Source organism: Hemicordylus capensis, chromosome 4 (assembly GCF_027244095.1).
Source record: "Hemicordylus capensis ecotype Gifberg chromosome 4, rHemCap1.1.pri, whole genome shotgun sequence".
NCBI lineage: Eukaryota > Metazoa > Chordata > Lepidosauria > Squamata > Cordylidae > Hemicordylus > Hemicordylus capensis.
In genome coordinates, this window is record NC_069660.1 from 211,735,116 (window position 1) to 211,762,622 (window position 27,507).

A 27,507-nucleotide genomic window follows, 5' to 3' on the forward strand; every position below is an offset into this window, starting at 1 on the left:
AGACTTATTTCAACTTGGGCCCAGATCTTAACAACATGAGAATACTCTATATCTAGTATGTACTTTGCACTGGTAATAATTTAAAACATATAATTGAGATATAACATGTCTCTCACTCTTCCATATCTAAAATATTGATCAAAATATAATATACTCAGATATATGCATAAATATATACATTTGTTTTATATACACCACTCAGACTTAAATATTATCCATAATAAAACTGTAATATATCTATTGCTCAATAGGTAGCTAGAACATCATTTTCCACAGTATGAATTCTCTCTCTCCCTCCCTCCCTCACACACAAACATTCAATTAATTCAAAGTTGTATGTGAGTGTGTGTGTGTGTGTGTGTGTGTATATATATATATATATATATATATATATATATATATATATATATATATATATATAAACTTGTGCATGGTCTTGATCATGAATATAATCCCCCTTTTCCTATAAATGGCTAATAAGGATTAAAAGGTAATGCAAATTAGTATTAAGACGTTAATGTAAGATCAGTAGTCCTGATACATTATTACAAAGCAGAAATAAAAACCTAAAAGATCAAATAAATAAAATAAAACTTTATTTTTTAAAAAATAAAATTACCGTTCAGTTAAAGAAAAGTATGCCATTTCTTTAACAGTACAATATTTTTTATCCAAAAGAGTACATTGTGTTTTATTGTGTAATTTGTCTGAATACAGACTCAGTGGAATATCTAAATGATACCCTGCTCTGAACTCCAACTTGAAAGTAAGTTTTTATTATACTTGAGGGAAACAATGGGTTCAGCTGCTTATTGCAAGGAGCAATTGTCAAGGGAGAGTTAAACTCAATTACTGTAACCATACTGAATAAAAAATACTGCCAAGAACAAAAATACGCCTGGGTAAAGACAGCCACTGAATAAAAAAAATCGACATAAAGCGTATCAAATATTTATTTATCTGGGCAACAAAGGACTATGATACATTGACAGGCATGGAAACTACTGCCAGCACAACTCAATACAATACAACTATAACTGCTTCCAATATGGCTGGTGGAAATAGAGGATACCAGGTGGTCCCAAATGTGTGGAAGTTCTTTGAACCAAAACACAACTCAAAATGAAAAGGGGAGGAGGGAAGATCCCTAAGCCTTTATCTGAATAGACAATATCAATTTATTGCTCTGATCCTGTTTTCAGTAGGACAACTCTGGGCATAAACTTTGTTTCTTTACTTTTTCAGCTGTAACACATAAGGAATGGTTAGAAACGAACACTTTAAAAAATCTTTCTAGAAGAGGGTCAAACATCATTTCAGGGTTATTGTTTTTCTTTCTCAATGAGAAAGTAAAGGTCATACTAATAATATGGTTGGGTTTTTTAATCCTGATTATTTTATTTGCTTAGCTGCTTTATTGTCGCCTTTTTAAACATGCTACAACAGGGCTGAAGTGATAAATCCCAGAAAAATACCACCCCCTCCCTCCAAAAACAAAAAACAAAAAACCTCACCCCTCTGTTTTCTAAGTCAGGAACCATGAACCACAGTGATGGAACTAAGAAGGGGGAAGATTTATAAACCCACTAAACAAGAGGTAAACGAGATCACCAGATAAATAAAAAAAAAGTTTCAAACAGACTCACCATATTTACAATTCCCATTAAATTACACATAAATAAATATATACATACATGAACACTGATTCCCTCATAGAAGAACTGTGAATCGGTGTCACCATAGGAAAGTTCAAATTGGTCGCCTTGTACAGGAGAAAGGTTCTACAACTGAAGACATGACATGGAACTGCGTGGTTTGTGTTCAAGTTTATTCACAATACTGATAAAATGTCGTCATGATCCTTTTTGCCTCTTTTGCTTTTTTTTTTAAATATGGCTACAATCTTAAACGGAAGTTTGTGTAAGGGGAGATGGTGATTCAGTCCGATGAAGCTCGTTTATTTTTCTCCGTATTTACTTATTTATTAATCTTTATTTTAGTTCTCTCTCTCTCTTTTTTTTAGAAAAAAAGTTCTTTTTTTAATTTTTAGAAGTTGTTGTTTTTTAAAAAATGAAAAGTTCACACAAACTCAGACAATTTCCCCCCCTCCTAGACTGGCTCCATCGCCTTGTTCGTTTTCTTAGGCTCCAGACTGGATAGCAACTGGGCATGAACTGGGAAATGGTGGCGGAAAGGAGGAGGCGAGCTTGGGAGTGGGGTTCCAGTCCTACTGTCTGTGTGTGAAGAGGCTGGGGCAGAAGCTTTCTGGGCCTCTCTTGCTGTAGCCTTAGAGCGACGAGGCCGGGAGGGGGGGAGAGTTGATGATGAGGAGGAAAAGAGAAAAGCAGGGAGGGGCAGGCTGGAGAGCTGGCTGGGCGGCAGGGGGTGGAGGAGGAGGCAAGTCCTCATTTTCGGTGCTTCTCCTCTTTGTCGCCGCTTTTGGAGCTGTTGTCGTTGTGGCTGTTGGGGTTGTTGCTGAGGTACATTTTGTCCATGGCCTTGAGCGCCTCGGTGAGATAGTTCTGCAGGGCGGTGACTGCGGCGCACACAGCAGGGCTCCCGAAGCCGTGCGAGATGAGGTTGAAGTGGGTCAGGCAGCTCTGGATGCCCGGCTCCAGGATGGGGGTGGGCCGAGAGTTCCCCAGAGGAGACCGGTCCTGAGCCAGCAGGTCGGTGAACTCCTTGCAGATCTGTCTGCAGCACAAATGGAGCAAAGAGAAGGGGGAGAGGGGGGGAGAAACGGGGGCGGGGGTGAGCCAGCCTTGTCAGCAAGCAGCCAAGCCAAGGAGTCAGTAGCACCTCCAGAGCAAAGAGGCCAGCGTGGAGACTTCGACACCCACTCAGAGGGGGAGGGCGAGAAACCACCCCCCCCATGCCTGCTTGCTTCCTCCCACCGCGATCTCGTGCACACACCAACACAGGCTCCTCTTTTGCCTCCATCGCCCACCTCTCTCCCTTCCATCCTCTCTCGCATGCACCCAAACACACCCCTCTTCAGAAGCCAGCTTTCCCTTTCTACTTCCTAGCATACGAATGCATTTGCACCCGCGTTCTTCTTTTCACCCGCGGCCTTCCACACACCACCTCCCCTGCATCCTTCTTTCTTGGTGTGTCTCTCAGAGTGTAATCCCCAAGCCCAGACCCTATGCCTTATTGCCCCCCTTTCAGTGCAATGTTTGGTCACTGTCCTTTCTAGAAACAGCCATAGCAATGGCAGGAAGCAACATGCAGCACTGCCACAGACATGCATGACCTTGACTCCCCTAAAGCGCCCCCAGTCTCACTAACATCTGTCCCTATCTATGTGCTTCATAAGCTCAGCCACTCCTGGTCAGACTGAAAGATAGAGAGAGAAGCTCTCTCCCGCACACAGGGGGCCTCTCTTCTTAACCCCAAACTCTCCCCCTCTAGCATTCATACACACAAACCAAAGGCTTCAATGAAACGTTGCAGGAATCACACGGGCATCCTCCAGATTTCCCCTTCACTACACTACTCTTTTATCACCTCCTTCTTCCATCCCTCTCCCGCCCCCACCACCCACCCACACACATCCACTACAAACATCGATGAGGTCTATATAGCAGCCACAAGTATATCCAATCTCTCCTCGAGCAGCTTTCTGATCTCAAGTGAACAGTTCTCTTAGTGCATCGTTATAAGCATATTTTTTCACAGGAATCCATCGATTCCAATAGCACACTCAAATAAGTGAGCTTAGGGTCTGCTTATCTAGTCCGATCATATCAAAGCAAAATAATTCATAGGCTATTCTAGGAATTTTTCTTTTCAGTGTTCCTATAGTACAAATATATAAGGATTTTAATTCCTTGCCGATAAAATTAGATAATGAATGCCTGGAAGGAAGGAAGGAAGGAAGCTGGAGCTTTCAAAGGAGAGGGGAGGCTGGATTCGAGCTTCCTGCTAGGCCTGCCAGTGCTAGGACTTCCTCTTCCGCGAAGCTGGGTGCGAGGGGCGGGGGCTAGCCTGGCATTAACGGGGAAGCAATGCAAACGCTCTCTGCGGCAGGTGAAAAGGCATGGCTGGGAGGGACCTGCGCAGAAGTTACATTCCCAACCATCTCTGAGCAAACTCTTGAGGGGAGAATACAGCAGAGAGACTAGGGGCCTATTGAAGCCTTTGGCTCTGAAGGCCAGTGTTAAATATCTCGCAGCCATACACTGCCACCATCTTCAGCCGGTGCCCTCTGGCGACATTTCCATCGGTAATTAAGGGCTACTAAACAAGCCTTTTAATTTCCAGCAAACACATAGTTCACAACAATCGAGAGATTTCTCTCTATACCTCACACACACACACACCCTCCTGGAAGTCTAGTCTGGTTCCCTATCCACGCCCCACCCCAGGCCTCGCAGAGAACGCCTCCCTTCTAAAAGAAACTCCATTGGCATTTCAGCCGCTTGCTGACTGTCACATTTAAAATGTCTTTCCATGTCCTACAACGCAAATTTGAGTGGACCAAGATCATTATGCAACCTGCATGTTTATTCCGGATGTAGATTCCACTGATATCAAGCATAAGAATGCATTAGTGCAGCTCAATTCTTAATCGGAAGCCTTCTAGCAATTCCACTGACTTCAATGGGATTTACTCCCTAACAAGTGCACCTTATTGAGCCGCTTACTATGTAAAAACAGCAAATTGATAAACTGAGACCCATCTACAAATGCCACTCTTCAAGAAAAGCATCACTTCGCAGCCACCACAATTTACTGTCATTGGAGAAAAGAATTCTCCTCATCCACCTACATAAACTCGTTCCCGATAGTAACGCTGATAACATATCCTTCCCCTCTGCAATGCATACATGCTCTCAGGGTACGTCATATAAGGGAAATCGTTCATATATGGCGAATTATCACCCATGAACAAATGCAGATTAATCTAAGAAAAAGCAAATCACATCACACCATTAATATTTTTTTTAAAAAAAATATTTTTTACAACTCAGTGATACTCCACAAAGGTAAATGTCTTACTTTGTAGCTAGAAGCATGTTTTTTCTTGTGACTTGCTCGTTTGGATCGGAATGTTGTCGGTTGAGAAATTCAGCTACTGCTTTGGCAGGAAATTCTGTCTCACAGACGTAACCAAAATCTCTGGCTAGGTGAACTGCTTCTCCTGAAATGAGGGGTAGGTGGGGTGGGAATACATTTCTGATCAATCCACAGAACTCAAACGGAGAAACAGAACTTGGTAACATGGTTGAGCTGCTAGCCCTGCTACATGTTTCAGTCAGTGGGACCTTGTTCTTTAATCAGTAAGCGCAAAATTGCACCCCTGATTTTAACAGGCAGTCACTGAAGACGTTAAAATTTCCACATTTATAATCCACAAGTAAGGAGTTAGTTAAGAGGAAGTGCTTTGAGGAACCCTAAGATTAACACATTGTTTTAAATCAAGCAGTGGACATTGTTTACATCTCGGACATCAGCACTCAACACTCAGAATCTCCAGAAGCAACCAGAACGATTAAAGCATGTTGAAATCTACTTTATCCACTCCATATCTGTCTGATTCAATTCATCTCTTACAATTCATCTCTTACAATTCATCTCTTACAAACAGAAAGAGATAAATTCTGATATCTCTGTGTACATTCAAAACCACAACAAACTAAATGCTCCTATTTTTTTAGCATATACTAATGACTAAAACTGATTATTGATCAGAGTTTCGCTGAATGAACTGCATTAAACAGTTAAGTGTTTAAAATTTAACTTGATCGCATATAATTATCCATCCTTCCCTCCTTCTCTCCCTCCTTCAAACGATTAACCATAAGAATTTTAGGGTCATTCCGCTGAGTCTGTCTGTTTTGTTGATTTTCAAATCTTTGGTTTTAATTTCCTGAACCAGTTGGTTTTTACTGCAGGGCTTCCTGCCATTAGCTCTAGGTCCGGAAGAACGCATGCGCCAATTAGAGCTTCAAAGCCTCAGTCCAGTGAGCTTGTTTCCATAAAATGGAGCGGATCATAAACAATAACAGTACTTTAGAAACTGCCTCATCGCACAGGGACCCGCAGCCAAAACAACTGTATATTATCTCTTGAGAAAAGAATTAGTCACCATTATCGGTTTATCTGCGCATTAGGCCTTACTTCATTGTTTTTTCCTAAATATAAGTGGTTATATTTAAACTGACAGTTTAAAAAGAAGTTCTTTATAAAGAAAGGTATGAGGCAGCAAATAGACTATAGATCCTATTAAACCATCTACATTGTGCTTAACATCTCAAAAACGTTAACAACCACCAGAAATTTCTTCTCTAATTCTTTTTGCCAACAGGAATTTACATTAGTATCCATTTAATATGTTTCTTCAGCAGTCTGTGAACTTCCCATTCCTTTGTTACTCGTCAGTTCCTCATGCCCATGTAAATATATTTTAGTTACTAACGACAATGAAAATCTCTTTGATGCTCTCTCAGTTGCGGCTGGCATTCTTAAAATGCTTTAGTTTCACTGCTTTGAACCCTTAAATATTTTAAAACAGACCATAAAGCAAAGAAAACTATTAGCTGATTCCAAGCAAAACCAGGACTAACCCGAGGATCCCAAAGAGCTTAAAAATCACTTTACAGACAGTAACCAAAATCGGGGTTAAAGACCTCAAAAATTAAACGCTGAAGAAGAAAGGTTGCGTTATCAACCCATATCAGCTTCCTTCTGTGTCAACAGCTGCGACAATGTCGCCCTCTTTAAAACCGGACCATTGCATCTCTTTCCACATTATAAAGCATTTGGTCAAATGAACCCACCCCCCCACTTCCATCTTAACGTTGACATAGTTTGCTCACTGTTTCCCCCTTTTTACACTTAAAATAGGAACCGGTATCAAAGAAGCTGCCCCATATTCTGCCGCGACTGAGAACAAAAGAGGACTTCAGGGGCTAGCTTCGAGGCTCTCAAGACACTATTAAATCATGACTTAGGTCAAGGATTCCCAAACTAATTCAGGAAGTAATGGTCACGCATTTCTCAAATGCAGATGTCAGAATAACTTAAATGATTTACTGGTATGCGGTTTAAAGCAGCAGAGACTTAACTTCAGGTAGCTGCAGTATCTGGCATTTAAAACTATTTAGTGATGGGCTGGCAGAGAATGAGGTGAAGAAGACCGGAGGGGGGCATGAAAACTTTCTCTGCTCAGACAGATGATCTCCCAGCCTACCAGTTACACTGCGCCTTAGTTACAGTGCAAAATGTTTAATAAGTAAGTAAGTAAATATCTAGTCTCATTTCTAAATTGGATTCCTTTTCTCCTCCACCTCACAGGGGTTCATTCAAATATTTGCTGAAGGGAACTATGTAAGAATTACTCAACCTTCTCGTGATAGCTGGCAAAGATGGAGGTTATCGACTGTGGAAGCTATTCTGAACATTTCAAATTCCACCTTAATATTGATTTTTTAAAAATACTGCTTTTAATACTGCTTTTCAGTCATAATGGGTCTCCCTAGGTGAGGCATGACACTTGCTAGAAACCTTTGTGCTGTATAAGTAATTTTGTTCTGAATAATAATAATGCCTCCACTGATAGGTAGGCTGAATTGTCAAATGTGTAACTGTCCAGTGCTGCCTTTGTTTATAATGCATACACTTGTGATGACACCTACTGGGTCTGGCAGTATTATTAATGCAATATATTACAGTTTCTAAGTTGGATTAATTAAAACATCCTTTTTACAAGGATTCATTCAGATGGGCTGCCAATATGGAATTGTTCCCAGAGCCCTTCCTTGCCTCTCTGAATCATTGCCATGGTCCTGGTCTTACAAACAGCCTAATACTCTTGAGAGTCATTTTAAGAATCTTTGAGTCAGTCCATTTCAGCAGAACACACCAACAACATGGACTTCAAGGATAATCTGCGATAAAGTTTGCTGAAAATATTGCAATGGATACAATTCTATTTGATTGTCACTATCAAGTGGTTATCCACCAACAAGTTAGACTAGAACATTTGGAGTTCCAGTTTAATCCCTGATGAATTCATTCAGCCTGATTTTAAGGCTGGATCTGCAATACAGTTAAGCTGAATGCATGGATTAAAACAGATTTACATCCAGATTCTGGACACATTTACAGTAGTTGCAAATGGATGGATGGATGGATGGATGGCAGTTTTAGGCCACCTCCCATTTTTTTACTCTACTTATTTTTAACCCAAACATTAATAGTAATTAATAACATATTTTCCAGTGAATATGTTTAGGTGAGAAGCCTGAGTCCTATTGAAATAAATTGACTAAAAAGACTTAAGTATAACTGGGTTGTATTTCTCATTAACTATCCATTTAGACCCAAATGCTTCAGATCAACTGGTTTGTGAATCACAGTGAAGTTACTTGTTTTAAACTGATTAATCCATTTGTTAACCAATAAAAATTATGACATTTATCGTGAAAAGAATTGGCTTCTCTTAAGCAAATAGTACAGCTAAGAAATGTATTTAGGATATTACCATAACCTTGTTGTTTGAATCAAGAGATGTAAAGTGATTGTACACATAACTACTGTACCCCTTTCACTAGGGACTGCTCTGATGAAAATCCAATTAAAATCCACCATGTCAATCAGTGATTAATACATTAATCCATTAATTACGCTTTCTCGATTAATGTTTTCAGCCCTACTTTTCAGTAGAAGTGAACATTCAGCCAACAACCCAGTTAAAGTGAAGTTGGAGAACTGAAGCCAACTTAGTTTCATTTATTTCAATGAGATCCTAAATGCATTACAGAGATTTAAGTCCAAACATATTTCAATACAGCCCACTTCCAAGTATGTTGACATAAATGGGTTTTAGACTGGGCTGACAGTTTCAATTCACCTTTTGAAAAACAACAATTAAAAAAGTCAAAATGAGCAATTTCTTCATACATAATGATTTAAATTAAACAATACCCATAAACATTTCAGTGCAGGCCTCCCAAAGGTTCTTGTTCTGTTCAATTGTCAAAATACATACACACATTTTCCAAATAATCCCACTGCCAAAACCAAAACCATCACTTACCCTCCACTAGTGATGTCAGCAGGGTAACATTAGCAGCTTTGCGTCTCCCAGCTGGCAAATTTAATCCTATTTTGTCCAGTTTTTCTCTCAAAGATCTCCCTCCATTTTTTGATTTTGCCCTGTTTCAGATATTTAAAAGTAATAACACTACTTAACTTATGATTAATATACATCAGATACTTGCAAATATTCTTCTTCAAAAACTATTACAAATCCTGATTATGAAGGTTATTTAAAGAAATAAGAAAAGTTTCACTCCAGGAAATGGTAAGCATGGATAAGCCACAAAGGCATAAGAAAGTGAGGTTGCTAAAATATTTCCTTGAGTCTGAAATAACTATGGAGCTAAGGCAACCAAAGTTACTCACTCTTGTACTATTTCTAAGGCAAACCATAGAAAGATACCAAGTAACTCTACAAGGAGAGGCTGTCACATGTCATAGCATCTTGTGACCAAAGCTATAACTGCTATTAGTGCTTTTTACACATGAGTAAGTGGTCCAATGGGGACTTGGTTTAGCCAGATTCCCTTGCATTATTAACAAGCCTAATTCACAATCATCAAGAGCCTTCATTATGGAAGGCTGTAAATATAAAAATTGAAAGATGTGCCCCCCCCCTCTCTCTTTACTTACACAAATTTTCTCTCCCCTTTTAAAATTATCTTATTGTCACAAAACAAAAATATATTGGTGGTAGAAAGGTCATTTCCTGTTTCCTATTTTCTTCCACTCCAAAAAGAAAAGAAAAGAAAACTCTAAAGGAGGAACTCTGCTCTGCAGCATGCTGGATATAACCTAGAAAATTCCCTTGTTGCAGCATGGCCTATTAGCTCAGCATATCTGGTGGCTCTCCTCAGTAAAGTAATGCTGGCAGTGCCCTCAACTGGTGTGTGTGTGAGCTTTCCTGTGGCGTGTTCTGCTACACTGAGGGGAACGTGTTCCTTGCTGCTAGTAACTGGATGCACAAGTTTCCTGTGGCAAAACACACAGGCTGCTCTGAGCACTGTGGCAGTCCAGTCTTCAGAGAGCTGTGATTTTGTGCTATGTGGTGGGGCAGGTACAGTTAATAGTCATACAAAAATCATTAATGCTAATGACTAATAACAATAATAGTATCTGCATTTTCAGTAAGGACATTTGTATCTGTAATTTGCAAAGTGCCATGCATTTTTGTCTCATTAATAACACCCCACTAAAGTAAGTCATGGTTGCCCCCACCCCGCCACCTCCCGCCAGTTGCAAACTTAGGGCTGAGTTGGAGTGATTTGCTTAACAGCACTCACTGCATTCGTGGAATTTGAACTCAGGACTTCCAGGTACAATGGCACAAAGGCCAGTGCATTTAAGATGCTCCACATATTACTATTTATGTGTATGTTGTGCTTCATTCTTTGTCTCAAAATGTTTCATGAAGCTGAAGTGTACTGATGTAAGTTATTGCCCTTCATATTCCCATGTAAGCCCCCTCACAAAAGGGATAAATTTCTACAAATATTATCCCTGAATAAGTATTAGAAGAAGGGACTCTGGGATTGAGGTTGCACTATGGTGAAACTAAAATTACTTCATACATGACTAAACAATTTGATCAGATATTTTCCTCCAAAAAAAACCCCAAAACTATTACAAATCCATATTGTGAAAGATATCTATTCACACATATTGTATTTGTACAGGTGTTAAACGCACATTTTTTTTGTGGATGACTGCACATCCGTTCATTTAAGAGTGAATCTGGTGACTCTCAAATTTAGGGTACAGGTTGTGTGTATTGCCATATCTGTGTTGAACTTATGTGAATAACTGTACATTGTATACAAACCAACAGTCTGAGTTCACTGCACACAGATTTTACATGTATACAGCTAATGTTTGAATAGCCCGGTAGTAGCAAGCTTCATTCCCAGAAATGCTAAGCATGAAAGATAGGCCATGAAGGCACAATAGGCAAAGTGCTGAAATATTTCCATGGGTCTGAAATAACTGTGGAGCAGGACTTAGACCCACCAGAGCCCCAGAACTCAGTTTTAATGTTAGGCCTCAACGTGGGACCTTTTATGTTCTAAACATAAAGAACGTGTTTGGGGCCATAGCAGAAGCAGAACTAACGATTCCTTCATAACTACCCTTGCTTATAACTAGAAGGAGACACTGCCAGTCCATATAGGGATGCAAACTGAACTCTGGTGTCTCCTGCATTAGAAGTTACACTGCAAGGCTAGCCAAGCAGAACTGTAGGAAAGTGGCGCCTTTTGGGCCACGTGATTGGCCGGATGTTACGCAGTCAACAGCCCTCCCTTCCAATAGGCTCCCTTCCCTCCCAAAAGGCGTTTGGGGCGTTTCCACGAACAATCAATTGCCCCCGCCCCCTCCTTTCTTCCCGCCAAGCCCCGCCCCTCACCTCCGAAGCACTCCGCCCAGCAGAGACGCGTTGAGGCACTCGGGCGGGGAAAGGCGCCTCTGCACTTCTGCCACTGTGACCTTGTACTTGGAGGTGGAGCTCAGAAGGGACAGGCGGCCGGGCACCGAGCAGAAGACCTCGTTGGGGTTCACCACGCCGCCGAAGAGCGTGTCCTTGTTGATGGAGATGGAGGAGACGGCGTTGGCGTTAGACTTGGAGAGGGACACGGGGCCTGCAGAGTCGGGGAGGGAAGGGTGGGGAGAGAAGGGAGGCCGAGGGAAGGGAGAGCCGCGTTAGTGCACAAATGCTGAGAGGATTAGCAGCTGCCAGCAGCCTAAGGGGATGGATGGATGGGAGAGATGAATTGAGGGGGAGGGGAACGGCTGGAAGGGGGGAGGGCCAGGAGGGGAGGGGCTGGCTTGGGAAACGTGGGGGAGGGGATTGGGGAATAACAAGAGCGGGGGGAGGGGAAGGCGACAAGCCGGGGAAGGTGGCTGGCAGATGGAAGGCAACAGCGAAGGCAAGGAAGGCCGGGCTCTTATTGGAGAACTCGGGCGAGAATCAGAGCGCCGCGGGCACTCTGGCAAGGGGCACCGGCTAACCCCCGGACTGGCTGGCGGCTGCTTTCTGTCTCCCAGCCCCAAAGTCCCGTCCTCTTTCTTTGAAGGCCAAGGACTAAGGAAGGCTCTTCCCCCCCCCCCACCCCACACATTGACACAGACACATGTCCTGCTCAGTGCAGCACCAACTCAGAGGGAAAAGAAGAAAAACAGAACAGACTTGCCCTTAAATGCCACCGAATAAACAGACAAACAAACAGCTACACCACCTGACTCATACAATGATGATCTTTCCAGAACACACCAAGTTTATGTTGGGCTTTTTGCAGGGGAAAGAAGGGAGGCAAGCAAAAGCTCAAGGGGGTTCCCATCTCTTGCTTAAAAGTTTGATCCTCCTAGATGTACACTGGCTATTTCTAGAGCTAAATCAAGCTTTTCAAGAGAAGCTGGCATTGGGCAGAGACACAAACAAGACTAGTGTCTGGTTTAAAGTGATTCCTGCCCCCCTTCCATTGAAGGGCCCATCTAAAACGGGAGTTGTGTCAAACGGAGCATATTCCAAAGGGGCGGGGAAAGAGGTGGAGTTCTCAGCTACTTCCATCTTAAATGTATAGAATGGGGAATGTTCTATTGATTTGTTGTGACTTAAAGCCAAATTGCTGTATTGAGGGAACACTGAGCATGCTGAGAAGTATATGTAAACACACACACTCTTTATGACAGACAGACAGACAGATAGATAGATAGATAGATCTTTGGGAGATAAACTCCCAAAGCATACGCCTTAGCCTGTTCTGGGGGGTTTAATGGTACAGTCCATACATCACTTGACCACTTGTTCCAGAATAACCCCAACCTCTTCAAATGAACTGTTTCAGAATAAGTGAGGTTAGCGTTTACAGACACCGCCACTTCTTTAAACTGGAAAACCATGGAGGCAGTTTCGATCATCAAAAGAAAGTGACAATACTGGCAAAACACACATGCAAAAGCACCCAAAACAACACCAGAAAACAGAAACTGAAAAGCTTCTCCCTAGTCCTGGGCATATCTGCTTCCCAAAATGAATAACTGTTTTGTTTTTTCTCTCTGACATTCCTCATATCTTTTACCCTTCTCTGAAAAGAGAGACAAAAAAGATCTAGGGCATTGTTAGAAAACATCCAGAACCAGCTCAAAAGTCTCCAAACCCCTCTGGATTTTCCATCTTAGCTAAACAGAAGTGGGGGCGGGGCGGGAGGATAGCCTTGTTTGCATGCGATGGACGTTGTGTTCACGTTCCAGCCCGGTTACACTATAAATATTTACTCTTTTGTCATCTTCAGTTTATGCTTATTCCCCCTGTTTCCAAACCCACCCCGCTTTCACATTCTCACTTTAGTGGGCCTAATCCAAATGTTAAAGGGTGGAGCAAGGAGGGGGGATATCTAGGTTTTGGATAGATCACTTGTGACATTAATAGCTCTGGGGAGGCTAATAGAGACAATAGGAGTTAAACGAACTCTTGAGATTACTAATAAAAGAGCCAATTATCATGTCGACTTGGAAAGAGCATCTCTTTAAGATTTATTCCTTGCACATCTAATTTGACGTGACAAAGGCTCCCCAGATTGGGGGGGGGGGATGAAACTTTAGCTTCTCTGTGCAGCGCTGAGATTTCGAAAGGAGAACAGCTTTTAGAGCATCAGACCCCGGTGGTGCCTAAAATACCCAAACGCTCTCCTGGAGCGAATGCAAACACGCGCCCTTTCCCACCGAATAATAGCCAAGCATTCAGTCCAATGATTTTCACTCCAACAACAGTTTTCCGAACAGAACTCAAATCGGGAGCCAATCGTTTTGCTCCTTTGCCAGCATCGAGAACCACCTTAAAAAAACAACCAAAAAAAAAAAAAAAAAAAACCAACCACCCCAAGCCGCGCGCTATTTTTCCATAATCCTTGCACAGTAGTTTGAAGGGAGATGGGAATGAGAACACTTCATCTTCTAGACACACAACTACTACAGCACACCATTAAGAACCAGTAGAAGAAAGCCAGACTCTGCTGTTCAAAAAACAAGCGACCACCACCGCCACGGAGACGCACCAAGCCAGTATGCACCCTTCCGCCATCCTTGCTCGCTTGTTACAACAAAGCCCTCGGATGTAAACAATCCAGAACAATCTCATAAACCTGAAGTGGCCGGGGGGGTGGGGAGGCGGGCTGGAGGGGATTGACGTTTTCTTTTATAATGAAAAATAATTTCAGGCAACTAAAGAAATTAGAAGTCGGTGCTGAACCACGAATGCGATTAGGAAGAACTAAAACCTGGATCCGTTTAGCTAGATAATATAATCACACACACATACAGAATCAGAGAGGTTGGTTTAACTAAAAGGTTGGTTTCAACCGGGATTGTTGTCAATTTCGTTTTCCATTTGCAAGCCTGTTGTAAATTACATTGGGGGGGCGGCCGTGGGGGCGGGAGGGAAACAATAGCTTTAGTAAGTTCTCTCGGCAACAGTACCTAGCTTGTGAGGACATGCTTGGAATGCTAAAGGAAATGGCTTACCTTTTTTAATTACAGTTTGATCTGGGATGTTAATACCCGGGTCCTCTACGTGCTGCAACAAAAGGAATATACAGGGATGTGAATATTTAAACAAACCAAAAGAAACACGTAAAGAAGCTCCCTCCTCTCTCTTCTGAGTTATTTTTCTCCGTTAGAGAGATTTTTAAACAGATTTGTATAGGGAAATATCTCATTTCGATGTGTGAACATGTTAGGGTTCTTGTTTTTTAAGGCAATATTATACTCAGTTTAATCTCGTTATTATTTATTTATTTATTTTTAAAGTCTGTAAAATATTTCAGTTTAATAAGACGATCCTCTACTAATAAACAAGTTCCATCGATTTCAAGAAAATTTGCTTCTAAATAAAGATGCTTAGGGTTGCAGCCCCGTACCTGAATCCTAAACACATTTACTCACAAGTAGGTCCAACTGTGTCCCATGGGGCTTACTCCTAAGTAACTGTACATGGATTTGCCACTTTGCAGCACAATCCTGTGCACCTTTACTCGGGAAAAGCCCCTCTAATTTCCGTGGGATTTATTACCGACTAAGTGTGCATAGGATCGCAGCCTGAGCGTTTCAGTCTCTCCTTCTCAATGGGGTTTTTGTTGTTGTTGTTAGTGCTGCTGCCATTTTAAATGGGTTATTCAGATAATCGCCAGATTTCACAATGAGAGTCTTGTGCCGCCTGTGGGCACAGAGGACAGTCAGAAACACAATAGAAGCCAGAAAGAGGAACAGGAGTGGAAGTAGGAATGATCATTTTGGAAAGAGACCGCGGGGAGTAAAACCCAATCCCAGGGCAGGCTTTCATGGAGGAAACAGAGGGCGGGGATACGGAATCACTGTATATAAGCTGAAGATCAGTCCAAGAACATAAAGCCCTACTTCTTCCCCATTGTCTCCTAGTAGGTTTTGTTGCTGCTATTGCTGCTGTTTCAATTCTCTTACAGATGTGTGTGTGTGTGTGTGTGTGTGTGTGTGTGTGTCCGCGCGCGCGCGCTGGGGTTCAAAACGTGATTAGAAAGTAAAATGAAAATCATGTTTTCTAATTCCCAACCTGACAGTCAATCTAATGTGTCTGTCTGTGTTTACAAATTAGCACCAGCGCTGCTGAGATAGAATATTTCACAATCGTGTAACAAAACGCAGACACTGCCATTTAAAATACACACACATACACGCACGCACGTACGCACAACCAACCCCAAGCCGCTTTCTCTTCCTTCTGTAGTCTCTGTCCAACAATAATACCGAGTCTAACATTTTCCATTCTGCCTTGGATTTATGCTCCTGTTAATTGTGCCTGATCTCAATGATTCCGGGTGGATGGTACGAAGTTGCTTTATTACAGGTTTTATTGTACTCAATGCTCTCATTTGTAACTTGCCTAAAGTGCTTCTGGATTTGAGCATAATTAAATTGAGAAATGTTCAGAAATGACTACTGCTGCAGTTTTCTTTGGATTTTTTTTAACTATATGGGGAAATATGATCCCTTCAAGCAGGCGGCCCTAAACCCATAAAGTAAACGTAGTGGGGCGTAACATTTTTATTTGTCTGATTTCTCTACCTATATAGAGTCCATGCAAAGCACCGACTGTTTAGGTTTTAAAATCCCGCCGCGATCTTTATGATTAAATAATTCTCGCCCTCGCCTTAGCATGTCTTCAATACTAAAGAACCGTTTCTAGGAAAGGTTAACTGCGGCAAAGAAGAGAACATTGAAAATGACCCCTTTCCCTGACCCAAATTCCGTTAAAAGAACTTCAATACCCCACCCACACCCCACCCATGAAGAGCCACTCTTAAAAGCCACTCTTCCCCAGTCCGGTCCACAATCCACTTGCCCAAAGAAATTGTTTTAGGCCCGTTTACTCCACGGAAGTGGGTGGCACAACACCGCCTTAACGCAAAGCGCTTCGGCTTAACTGGGTTGTGGATCCGGCTGAGCCTCCATTTAAGCTTAAGAGGAGAGGGGAGGGGAATGGGGGGGCAAGGGGAGGGAGAAGGGCTATGTCAGTTTACGGATTTAAACCAGATGGCATCTGATTTTCTGAAAATGTACTAGTGATAAAGTCTTTACTTCCCGAGAAGGAAATAAAAGCAGGAATATGTTTAAAACAAATCTATAGGAATGTGCGTTTTTCAACTCACTTTTACGAAACGAAATTGTAAGAAAGAGGACTATTTTTTGGATCATATTTCTCACAGTAACACAACCCCCCGCTAGCATCAAATTAGTTTATATCCTGATACCTCAACACATGTGGTTGGAAGTCCCTTTGGTTTCAACGGGACTACTTTCGCTTGAAAGTAGATCTCCTTGATTTCAACTGAGCGTTTCCGAATAAGTCTGTTTAGAATCGCAGCCCATATATTGCCTGCATGTTATTGTTTTCTTTCAGATTAAATGAAGGATTGTTTTACTTTAAGCCCATCTAAACGGCTTCCTAAAATCACACACACAAGTCTTTTTTAGAAACGCACCGCACCTATTGCAAAACAACTAAACACACAACTAGCAATATTCGGGGGTGGACAGAGTTAGAGCAGCGCGCTATTTTCCCTCTTCGAACTATGATTTACTGAAAGGGGAAGAAATAAAAGGTTTCAAAATGACCCCCAAATAGGTGAACCCGTGGAACATTATCCTTGCAACATGAAACTGTAAATCATTAAACTGTCAACGGATATATTGGTATAATATTTGATCCTGTAATTTGGGGTGGCATTTTAGCAGCAGCAGCAGCAACAAAAATCACATCCAGATACCACAAGCCCCCCCTCCCCGCCCCCCCCGCCCCCAATGCTTTCTGCGTGGTATAACAAGCCTTTGGAAACGTGCATGAAATTACTGGCCTGATCACATTCTATTTCCAGTAGGAAAGCCAGGAGGGAGAGACCTTTGATAGCGAATTGTCCTTTGAATACAAGCATATAAGGTGCTTCCCCATGGACAATGGCCGAGCTGGGCTGCATGGAGGCAAGGTGCTAATGCCACACTTATTAAGAAATCTTTTGAGAACGGATTGCTGCATTGGCGGATAACAGAATTCAACTCCAGACAGTGGACAATAAATATTTGGGGTGCTTCCGGTTCTTGACTAAAATAGGATAACCTATTAGTTACTGAGCAGATAATAGAACAACAACAAAAACACTTTTGGATGTTTGTTTCAATGTATTGTCCTTTCGTCAGAAGGGAGACTCTGGCTAGCTTCTCTTGCTACTTTCGACAGCCCTTTCTGTCAAGTCTCCAATCCTCTTGTTCTTGTTTTGGGCTGGCAGGTTTTTCATTTGCAATACATTGGGATGACTCCCTTTCTTCCCCGCCTTCAGACTGAGAAAGGTATTGCAGGAGCCTTGGGCATCTGAAGGGCTCTTGCTTCCTTTCCCAAGACTAAAGGCAAAGGCCCTCGGACCATATTATCACACAGCCCTCCCCGTGGCGACCACTCATCGTCACTGGCCATGAAAAAGATAGCCTTAACTAGGACATTGGTTTGATTTATTCCTCGATTCGTTTGTCTGTTCAGCGACCCACCACCACCACCACCTTCTTAACGCAACTCTGGGAATAGATGCTAAGAACTGTTATGTTTCTAGTATTTGCTGGGGAGACGATAGTGGGGCGCGATGATGAACGAGGGTTTAACTCCCCCCCCCCCTTTCATACGGTTCTAGACAATCACCTAGTTGTCTTCATTGCAGGCCGGAGGTCATTTGGCTCGAAATGCACCTTGTAATCCCGTCCACCAGCCCCAAGAAAAATGGTATAAGTGCATTAAAAAAAAAAAAAAAAAAAGACCAAATCCGGGAGGCAGCCCCTGAATGTACGCGAGGTTCTCCTTACCGATACGTCTTCTATAGAGTGAGGTATGGAATGGATGGGGATGTCTCCTAGTCCTGAGCTCAAGCCGTGAGGTCCATGCAATAGATCTTCATGCCGCCGGTAATCCCTTCGTGGATCCAAGCCGGAGAGCTGGTGGGGAAGTCCCCGATGCGTGTGTAAAAGCCCCGTTTCCTGGTTTTGTCTCTGTCCCGGCCAGCCTGGGTGTTGGGGTTGGGGCTGGGCGTGAAGAGGGTTCAAACTATAGGGGTCGTTAACGTGGGAGTAAGGGTCTTGGGACTGAGGGTAGATGGGCTGGTATGGAGGGGGGAAATAGGGAGGCTGGAAGTCGGCGTTCGGGGTGTGGGAAAGCGGAGGGGCGCTGGTGTAAGGAGACTGACCCACAGTCCCCAACTGGGGTAACCGGGCTGTCCCATTGCTGGTGCCATCGTGACGATCCTGATGAATCAGAAAGGGAGGGGGGAGAAAGAGGGAGAGGAAGATCAAAACCAAGCTGTCTTACAGGCCAACTGTTAATTTCTACACCCCCCCCCCCAAACGATGTAACCACGATTTGCAATTCATTGGGTTCAAAGGCGAGAGGGGGGAAATCCAACTCTCTAGATTTATTTTTTATTTTTGAGGATTGACATTTTTAAAATGGAACAGCTGAATAATTATCTTTGTTATTATTAAAAGAATAAAGGTGTTTAATATACAATGGGAAAATCCTACTTTGATAGGCATATTCTGAAAAACATATTCCCACCCCATACCCCGGATTTTTTTGTAGTTCGAAAATTGAACTCAGCCATTCTTTTTAGAGAATCCAACAGGCAAAATTTGCAATAATAATAATAGTAATAATAATAATATGTATCTCGGCTTTGGACTTTTAAAACGAAAACAAATAAACAGATTTCCCTGCCCATCGAAAAAATTAAAAATGATAACGTTGTTATCGCCCTTAATTTCTCCAGGAAAATGCCATCAAAAAGACTTGCCCTTTTTTTAACAGCATGTCCGGAACTAAGATCAAAATGTGATTTTGAGTAAAACAGCTATTTACAAATTTGACAAGAAAAAAAAATGTTTGGACGAAGGGGCCATAACAGTGTTCTGCTTTATTTGTAGAATCTGTGGTATAATATAAGCACATTTGTATATGTATATACACACAGAGAGATTATTCTGTATTAATAATGCAAAGACAAACATCTAAGAGGTATAAGTGGGAAAACGGAAATAAAGATAAAAAAGGAGAAGAGGAGCGGAAATGTAAATTATTTTGCCGGTGCACAATTGGGACTTGAAAGGTTATGAAATTATAGCCCACAGGTACATCTAAAGGAAATTAACAGCCACACAAATGGAAGGTGGGGGTGGGAATGCGGGCTGGGAGTTATTAGAAAGATATCGTTAAATGCTTTCGACTTCAATCTCACACGAGCCTTACGGAAAGATGGGATATCCAACTGGAAACACTGAAAGGAGAGGGGAAAGGGAAAGAAATAAAAGGGGAAAAAATCACAATGGAAACGGATGGAAGCAAAGACAGCCTTTTGTAGTTCAGTTTAAGCAGCCAAAGCAATAATAAAGAAGTGATCGTTTAAGGTGTGTGGGGTGGGGAGAGAGAGAATCAAAGCGCGGGGAACCACAGAGAGATCCTCGCAGGGTGTGAGAAAAGAAATACCAACGACCCCACCATCATCAACCCCGGATAGAGAAATCTAAAGCCACTCACCATCGCTGAGAAACTGTGAACTAACATCTGCGCGGTTTCCGGGGGTACCAAGTCAAAGCAGGGAAAAGGCAGAGAAAAGTATGCCCGCTCTTTAGGTCTCTCGCTCGGTCTCTCTCCCTCTCTCGCTCTTGCACACACGCGCTCGCTCTCTCCCCCTCCCTCCCTCCCTCCCTCTCACACACACAATAGGAGAAGCCCAGGTCTAGACTGTGGCTACACCAAGTCCCCAACGCCCAGGTTTGTCCGCGAGCCCTGGGGAAGCGCGCCTATAATCCATCAGAACTTGACCAAATGCCCGACGTGCTGCAGCTGCAAAGGCAAGAGCCGGCGGATCCTGTCGTGATATTACGATTCAAAGTTGCGTGTGTGTGTTCCTTAATCCGATTTTTTTTGTCGCCCCCTCCTCTCTCTTTCTCTCTCTGCCTCGTTCTTTGCTTCACGTGAGCTCCTAATAACAGAGAGAGAGAGAGAGAGAGAGAGAGAGAGAGAGAGAGAGAGATCTGCAGCTTGCTTTCCTTGAGAGTCCTAATAGCAGATATTCATGACTATTAATATGACACGAATACTTAATAAGGGAAGAATGGCTGGAAATCGAGCGTGAAGCGAGGAAGCAACTCAAGGCAGAGTCTGTTCTAAATGACGTCCATTGAATGAAGAATCAGTGTATCTAATCAGAGATGGGGGGGAGAGGGAGAGACACAAAAAGGGAGCGAGAGGGAGAGGTGGGGGGGGGAGCCATGCCGCTGCTGCGTCTGACGAATCACAGGAAAGGGGCAACATTTTAAAAGGTTGCAGGGCATGCAGAAGTGAAAGAGAAAGAGAGCCAAGCAGAGCGAGAGGGTGGGAGCTAGCCCAGGCAGGCGGCAGGCAAGGCAAGCAGGCAGTGGAGGGGGGGGGGAGGGAGTGCATGGAGAAGGGAGAAAGGAGAGGGGCAAAAGGGAAAGGGGGTGGGGAGGAGGGAGGGAGGGGGGAAGGAGGGGAAGAGAGCGAATGGGAAAGGACTACTGTCTACTGCCGGAGAAAGTGAGTGTGGAAGAGAAGAGAGGCGGCGGGAGCAGGGAGGAAAGAAGAGAGGATGAGGAGAGACGAAGCAGAGAAGGGGAAGCGGCATTGCGAAAGCGGGGGTCTCTAGGAGTGAAAGGCTGGGGAAAGGAGACCTGGTGCTAGAGACATCTGAGGTGGGGAGAGAAAGGGGGGAGAAGAAGCAAGTGGGGAGGGCGATGAGGGAGGGAGGAAGTGGGGTGGAGAAAAAGAAGCTTTGCGGAGAGGAGGGAGAAGGGGAAGAAGAGTCGGGCAAAGGGGGGCAGGAGCAGACGGGGCGGGGTGGGGGGCGATGCTCCCTCGGAGGAGCAGGCAGGCAGCGCAGCGCAGCGCGCACCTCAGGCTGTGGCTGTTGCTGGGCGAAGGCGGACGCCTGGAAAGGCAGGGCGAGCAGCTGCTGCTGCTGGGCTCCGGCTCCCCTCTTGGCCTCGGAGGACGAGCCGCTCTCGGACCCGGGCTCGTCGGCGCCTCCACCTTTCAGCTGCTCTGCTCCGGCGGCCTCCTGCTGCGTCACGTCCATGACTCGAGGGCCCGGAGGCAGCGACGGCGGTGGCAGCAGCAGCAGCAGGGCCTGGCCGGAGCCCCGGGCTGGGCCCTCCCTGCTCGGTGCGTGGGATCCCCGTCGCCCCTTCGAGCTCAGTCGCCGGGGGATCGGGGCAGCGGAGCCGCTCTCGCCGTCCTGGGAGCCCCACGGAGCCTTCCCCCTTTGGGGCCGAGGATCGGGAAAAGGGGTGGCGAAGAGTGGGGGGAGGGAAGGAGAAAAGGGAGGCGACTGGAGCTTTGCTGGCCCTGACAAGCCGGGGCTCCCAGCCTCGGCCCAACCCGTCCGACTGGCTGGGCAACTCGCAGCCAGCGAATCCTGTGAGATGACAGGCATGCTCCACTTTTCCTGCCGGCTTATCATAACAACAGGCGCTCTGCCGCCGACCGAGCAAGTCCCTGCAGAGCTCCCACAGCAGCACACCTCACCAATTTTTTTTTTTTTGTTTGTTATGTTTTTTTAATCAGCTCTGCAACAAGCCTCAGCTTTGCAAGCCGGTTGCTCCACCGTCTTCAGACCTCGTCTTTACTTTCAGAAAGAGGGAGGGAGAGAGAGAGAGAGAGAGAGACAAGAGGCTTTGCGATCGGAAAGGAACACTGTATATTCTCAGTCCTGAAGGTAATAGAAATGTTAAGAACTGAGGCGATTCAGGCGGCGATCCTAAGCAAATCACCGCAAGCAAATACTGGAGAAAATTCCGTGCAAGTCAGCAGAACTTCTGTCCAAGTTCCAAAAGCTGTCCCATCATCAGCCTTTTAAAAACAACAAACAAACAAAAAAATAAAGACGAATTTCTCCACGCTCTCGGGCATTGCGACTCCATGCGTGTTTACTCGGGAGTAAACCCCACTGGCTTCGATGGGTCTTACTCCTAAGTAAGGGTGCGCAAAGAGTTGCAACCCTAGTCAGTTCCCAAACCGCCTAGTCGGTGTCAGGTGCCCTCGTCTGCTCCAAGAGTTCTGCGACCACCAGAACTGCAGAGATACCTTCTCCTACCGAAGAAATCCCACCATGGTCCCCACACGCCACCCCGATCGGCCTTGGAAGGCTCGCCTCTTGATTTGTTTGTTTATCACCTCAGTGTGAAGCCGCAAGAGCGAGAAAACAACAAAAGACATCTGCAAACTAATCCATAGCCGCACGTGCTTCTCACAGGGAAAAAAGTGAACAGCTTTAACTCTAAACGACTGTTTCGGTGATTGTGGGTGGAGTTGGGGGGTAGGAGAAGAGAACACACCACACATCTTTTTCAGTTATTAAAAAGGAGATCTCAGCTCTGCACGCCATCTACTCTCTGGTTTTGACATTTGTACACAGACCTGCCCCTCCAACAGAGCCATAAATCTCTACACCCAACCACATTTGTTTTCTTAATTAACCTCCCAGACTGGCATTCGCCGGCTTCTATCCTGTGCACAACACAGAGGACGAAAATGTATATCACACCCCTTACACCCCCACCCATTGGTATGGGATGGGAATGAAAGACCCACAAGAACCAGATCGGGGTTGGGAAGACATTGTTTCTGCAGTCCACGAAGGGAGGGGAGGGGAAGGGAAATGGTTTTAAAAGTATTAAGCATGAAAAAATAGCTTTTAAACGTAAAAGCTCTTTCTAAGTACACAACTTTGAGATGCGCTTATTTAAGAAGTCTCCTAGGTTTCACGGTAGTGGTCCATGCATCCATTTCCATCATCTATTCCTATTTATCAATCTATTCGATGTATCCACCTCTCTTTGCCAGCCTCCAGTGTCGCATATATTACATTATATTCCTCAAAGATTATGCACAACATCCACAATGAGTCGAAGCGAAAGGACGGCTAGCCCTATCACCGCTTGCCCTGTTCACAGAGAGGGCACCTCTCTGCCTCTGCCTGCCCTCCTCTCCACAATCAACATTGCCGAGCGTGACCCAATAGCAACGCCTTTGAGGCGGCTTCTCTGTTTGAAAGGCGTGCTTAAAGCCATCCAGTCCTGCCATCAAAACCTAGTCCACTGGCTGAGAAAGACGAGGTGAGCAACGGGGGGGGGGGGGCCGAGGGGGTTGAAGTGGAAAAGCCCGGAAAAGTCCCTCACTGTTGCTCATCAGAGTTGTGGATCAACGGCACCAGTTCTGCAAGCGTCAGGAAAGGATCTGGGGGACCCCTCTGTTGACTCTGTCCGTTAGAATCGTTTGTTCTTTGCCTTGTTGCCTTTTCTCGTCCTGATTATTTCATTCACTCACTCACTCACTCACTCATTCACTTCTTCCTTTCCTCCCATTCCTGTACTTTGTGCAAAAAGACTAGTGTGGTTCTAATAATAAACAAATACATACAGACAGACAGACGAAGAATCAATACTTTTTCATCTACTTTGGCCAAGGTCGCTTTTTCCAAGACACCCCACTCCCCAACTGTGTCTCCTCTGCCTGGCCCCGCAGCACCCACGCGCCCTCTGGAAGATGTAGCAAGTAGACTGCCCAGGAAGTTTGTCTCCCAGAGCGTCGGCGGCTCCCGCAAGGTGCTCCTGGAGTGGCGCCTGGGCTTTTTTTTTGGCAGGGAGGGTGGGACGGGACGGTTGGGTAGGTGGGGGTCGTCGTCTCTCGAGTATCTATGTCGCCGCCGCGGGAAAGCGCTTACCTCACATTCCTCATACTTGATATTATCCGTCAGTTTCCAAAGCATTTTCATGGATTGGCGTGGCGAGAGAGAGAGAAGAGACAGCGAGAGCGCGGGAAAAAAGAGAGAGGGAGAGAGAGAGAGGGAGAGAGAGAGAGAGAGAGGAGGCTGCTTTGCCCTGCCTGCCTGCCTGCCTTGCGCTCTCCTCTGGCATGCAGAGCGCGCCCGCTGGAGTGCTTGAGTAGGAGGAGGAGGAGGAGGACCAGGAGGAGGAGGAGGAGGAGGAGGAGGAGGAGGAGATCTCCCGTGCCCGCTCGGAGATCTCCCTCTAATGGTCGAAACTTTTCCCTTTTCCCAGCTAGTCTTTTACCAACAACAGCCTAATCGCCTCATTAGCATAGCAACAATAGGCCAGTTGCTCAGCCGCGCAACAACCTGCAAGCGAATGGACGCAGGTAGCTAAGGGGGCCGCCTGCGACTTTACTAAATAAATGTTAAGGGGAAAGGTCCGTGGAAGCCCCGGGACTCTTGTGGGGAGGGAGAAGCGAAAGGAGAAGGGTTTTTATTACGGGTGTGGTGTTTGTTTGTTTTTTAATCCACGCGATCCTCTGTGTCGATCCAACTTCCCTCCTCCCATACATTCCCCCCCTCCCTGGTTGCTGAGTAAAAGCAATAAAGTAGTCTTGGCATCCCTCCTCAAGTCGTCAGATCGGGGAGTGGAGAAAGGGCCATACTTCCGGTTATCTCCTCTTCCCACCACCATATTTTCTCTTTCTTTGGAAATGAGATTTCTAATGAAAAGCAGGACCCATGCAGGAGCGGCGCAATTCCTGTGGCATTAAATCGGAATCCCCAATAGGTTTGAATGAACTGAAACTTGCAGTCCGATCCTGTCCACGTTTGCAGGAAAGGAAATGGATTGGTTTCATCGAGGCTCACTTCCCACTAAGGTCCCAGAGACAAGGATTGCAGCCAGGTAGCCCAGTCCCCTGCGGGTTTGCTTAGAAGTCCCACTAGGTCACTGGGACCCGTTTCCAAGTAACTGTGCATAAGGCTGGAGGCTTAAATGCCTGGCATTTGAGAGCTGCAGGGCTTGCAAGTTTGCAAACAAGCTTTTCTTGTCTTTATGGGTGTTTAACTGTTATTATTATTAGTTTGCAAAACTCTTCTGAGGCCTATTTCCCCCTAAGCTTTGGAGCACTGGTCCCTTGGGGCGGGGGAAATCCCTCTTCCTGAAGTTATTATATTAACTAAACTTCCCCCCACCACGTGGACTATTGGAAGTTGTAGTCTGTTTGAGTGATTTGTTGTTGTATTTTAGCAGAATAATATACTTGTGCCACTAATTAGAGAGAATTGAGTCTGTTCCAGATTTGTCCAGGCAGGGACGTAGCTAGGGAAGAGGCGGGGGACGTGTTTCTCCCCACCGCCCCCTGAAGTGAGGGAGATAAGGAAGAAAATGGGGAGGGGTGGAGCTGGGTGGCCCTCAGGAGCTGGGTGGCCCCCGGGAGCTGGGGGATCGGGTTCTTTGAACACATGCTCAATTATAGCTAGCCCCTGTGTCCAGGGCTGCGATCTTAAGCACCATTACTTCCAAGTAAGTACGCTGAATCAGCCGGACCTGTAACCCCAAGGAAGGCGTTTTGAGTGAGGCTCTTTGAGGAAATGTTTATTTAGGCCATTTAGGTTGCGTTCCTAAGCAGATCGCAATAGCACGGAAGTCTATTCCATTCAAGTCAACAAGATTTATTCTAAATAAATGTATGAAGTGTATCTGGTGCAGGGGGGATAGTGCCATTGAAGTCAATGAAATTTCAACTTCTGTAATTGGTTCGAACCAAATTGCAGTTTCCGTTATTATTACCATCAAGAATTCCCCATGGTGTGAGTGGAGGTTGTTTGACCCAAGCCCAAAATCTGCTTTCAATAAGCAGATTTCCGAATCTTGGATTTTCTGAAGTAACAAGAAACGGAAAGGTGTTTCTGACAATGTGCAGAGTGCTTTTCTCTCAGTGTAGTGTGTACCCACAACATTTGGAATTAAGCATCCAAGATGGCTTGAGTCCCGGTATATCTGCCCTCCGGGACATCTACCTATTTGCACAGCATTTACTTCCACATAAATGTAGTGGGGACTACAGCCCTAGAGTCTCAGGATGGGAAGCGCTGGGTGCCTTCGTCTGCAGGTATCCCTGAGCACACCCCATGCATGCCCTGTTTTTGATTTGCCTCCTACCGTTGAGACACGATGCTCTCTCCAAAACCGTGTTTGTGGGGGTCTGTTTTGTCTTTTCATTTCTGATCGCCCAGGTGGGACGCCACTGACCCGCATTGCCTTCCGCTTTAAAGCATCTTTTCGAAAGAAACAGACAAGCAGCAACCTGTTCGCTTTCTCTCCGCCCTGTAGATAAAGACTCCGAGCAGTCTGGCAGGCAGGTCTATGCGCTTGCCCTTTCATCGGGGACTCGCCGCCGCATTTTGTTGATGCTGAAGCTATAATGGGGAGACTGTAGTGGGATCGGGCGCGTGTCTGAACCGTCTACCTGGAACGGCAGTTGAGGCAGGCTTCGCTTCAGGACGGAACCAGCCTCCAGCTGAGCGCTTCTCCTTTTGTTGAACCACAGCGAGATCTACAGGTCCAAGGAGGCAGAGGCACCTTGCGAAATGAGTCGCAGTCCGCCCATTTGGGCACTTATTGAGCTTCCCTGGATCTGTGCCCGATGCTTCATCAGAACCAGCCACAAGACAGTTAAACCGGAGGGAGCTGGATTCAGACCTTTTGAGGGGGAGGGCCTCTGGCTGGCTCCGACTTAAGTTGCTTATGGACTGGTACTTTGAAATTTAGGGAGTCAAGACCGAGTCAAATTCTAGCTGGTGAAGAGATGGCGAGACTCGTCGTCCTGAGCCCCTTTCAAGATTCTGGAAAGGGCCGTCTCTCCTGGCCTCCCTCCCCACCTTCCCTTCTTCTACTCTTCTGCAGCCCTCTTTTGTCTTTCAAAGTTGCTGGGAATACACAGCAGTCGGTCGGATGCCCTTTGAGGTTCAAATGGAGCTGCGAGGAGCTGGCGAGAAAGGGGAGGGCTCTGGAAGAGGAGGAGATCCCCCCTCCCGCTCCAACAGGCGTCATCCCCGAGAGCGCCAGGTTGGTCTCGGTGCCCATCACCCCGATGACAAGCGAGTCAGT

At 45.1% G+C, this 27,507-nt stretch overlaps 1 protein-coding gene across 3 annotated transcripts; it reads right to left on the bottom strand.

The window, feature by feature from the left end:
* Positions 1 to 559: 559 nt before the first annotated feature.
* On the bottom strand, positions 560 to 27,507 carry TFAP2A (transcription factor AP-2 alpha). 3 transcript variants are annotated; one of them, XM_053248977.1, is made up of 7 exons: positions 26,560 to 27,505; positions 18,418 to 18,852; positions 14,560 to 14,611; positions 11,447 to 11,678; positions 9,044 to 9,162; positions 5,002 to 5,143; positions 560 to 2,694 (listed from the first exon to the last, which is right to left on the bottom strand). In XM_053248977.1, the coding sequence occupies exons 1-7, from the start codon at positions 26,779 to 26,781 to the stop codon at positions 2,406 to 2,408; spliced, it is 1,491 nt and encodes a 496-aa protein (XP_053104952.1). In that variant the 5' UTR covers positions 26,782 to 27,505; the 3' UTR covers positions 560 to 2,405. The 3 variants fall into 3 exon arrangements, with proteins under 3 accessions (XP_053104952.1, XP_053104955.1, XP_053104954.1); XM_053248980.1 differs by lacking the exon at positions 26,560 to 27,505 and adding an exon at positions 20,138 to 20,302; XM_053248979.1 differs by having other exon boundaries at positions 2,451 to 2,690; positions 26,560 to 27,507.

Bases quoted from the DNA above. Each gene is read 5' to 3' on its own strand.
- TFAP2A (XM_053248977.1), bottom strand. From the start codon at position 26,781: ATGAAAGGGCAAGCGCATAGACCTGCCTGCCAGACTGCTCGGAGTCTT. The intron at 9,163-11,446 runs GTGAGGGGCGGG...TATCTGAAACAG, and splicing joins CTGGGCGGAGTGCTTCGGAG to GGCAAAATCAAAAAATGGAG. The intron at 2,695-5,001 runs GTAAGACATTTA...TTTGTGCTGCAG, and splicing joins AACATGCTTCTAGCTACAAA to ACAGATCTGCAAGGAGTTCA.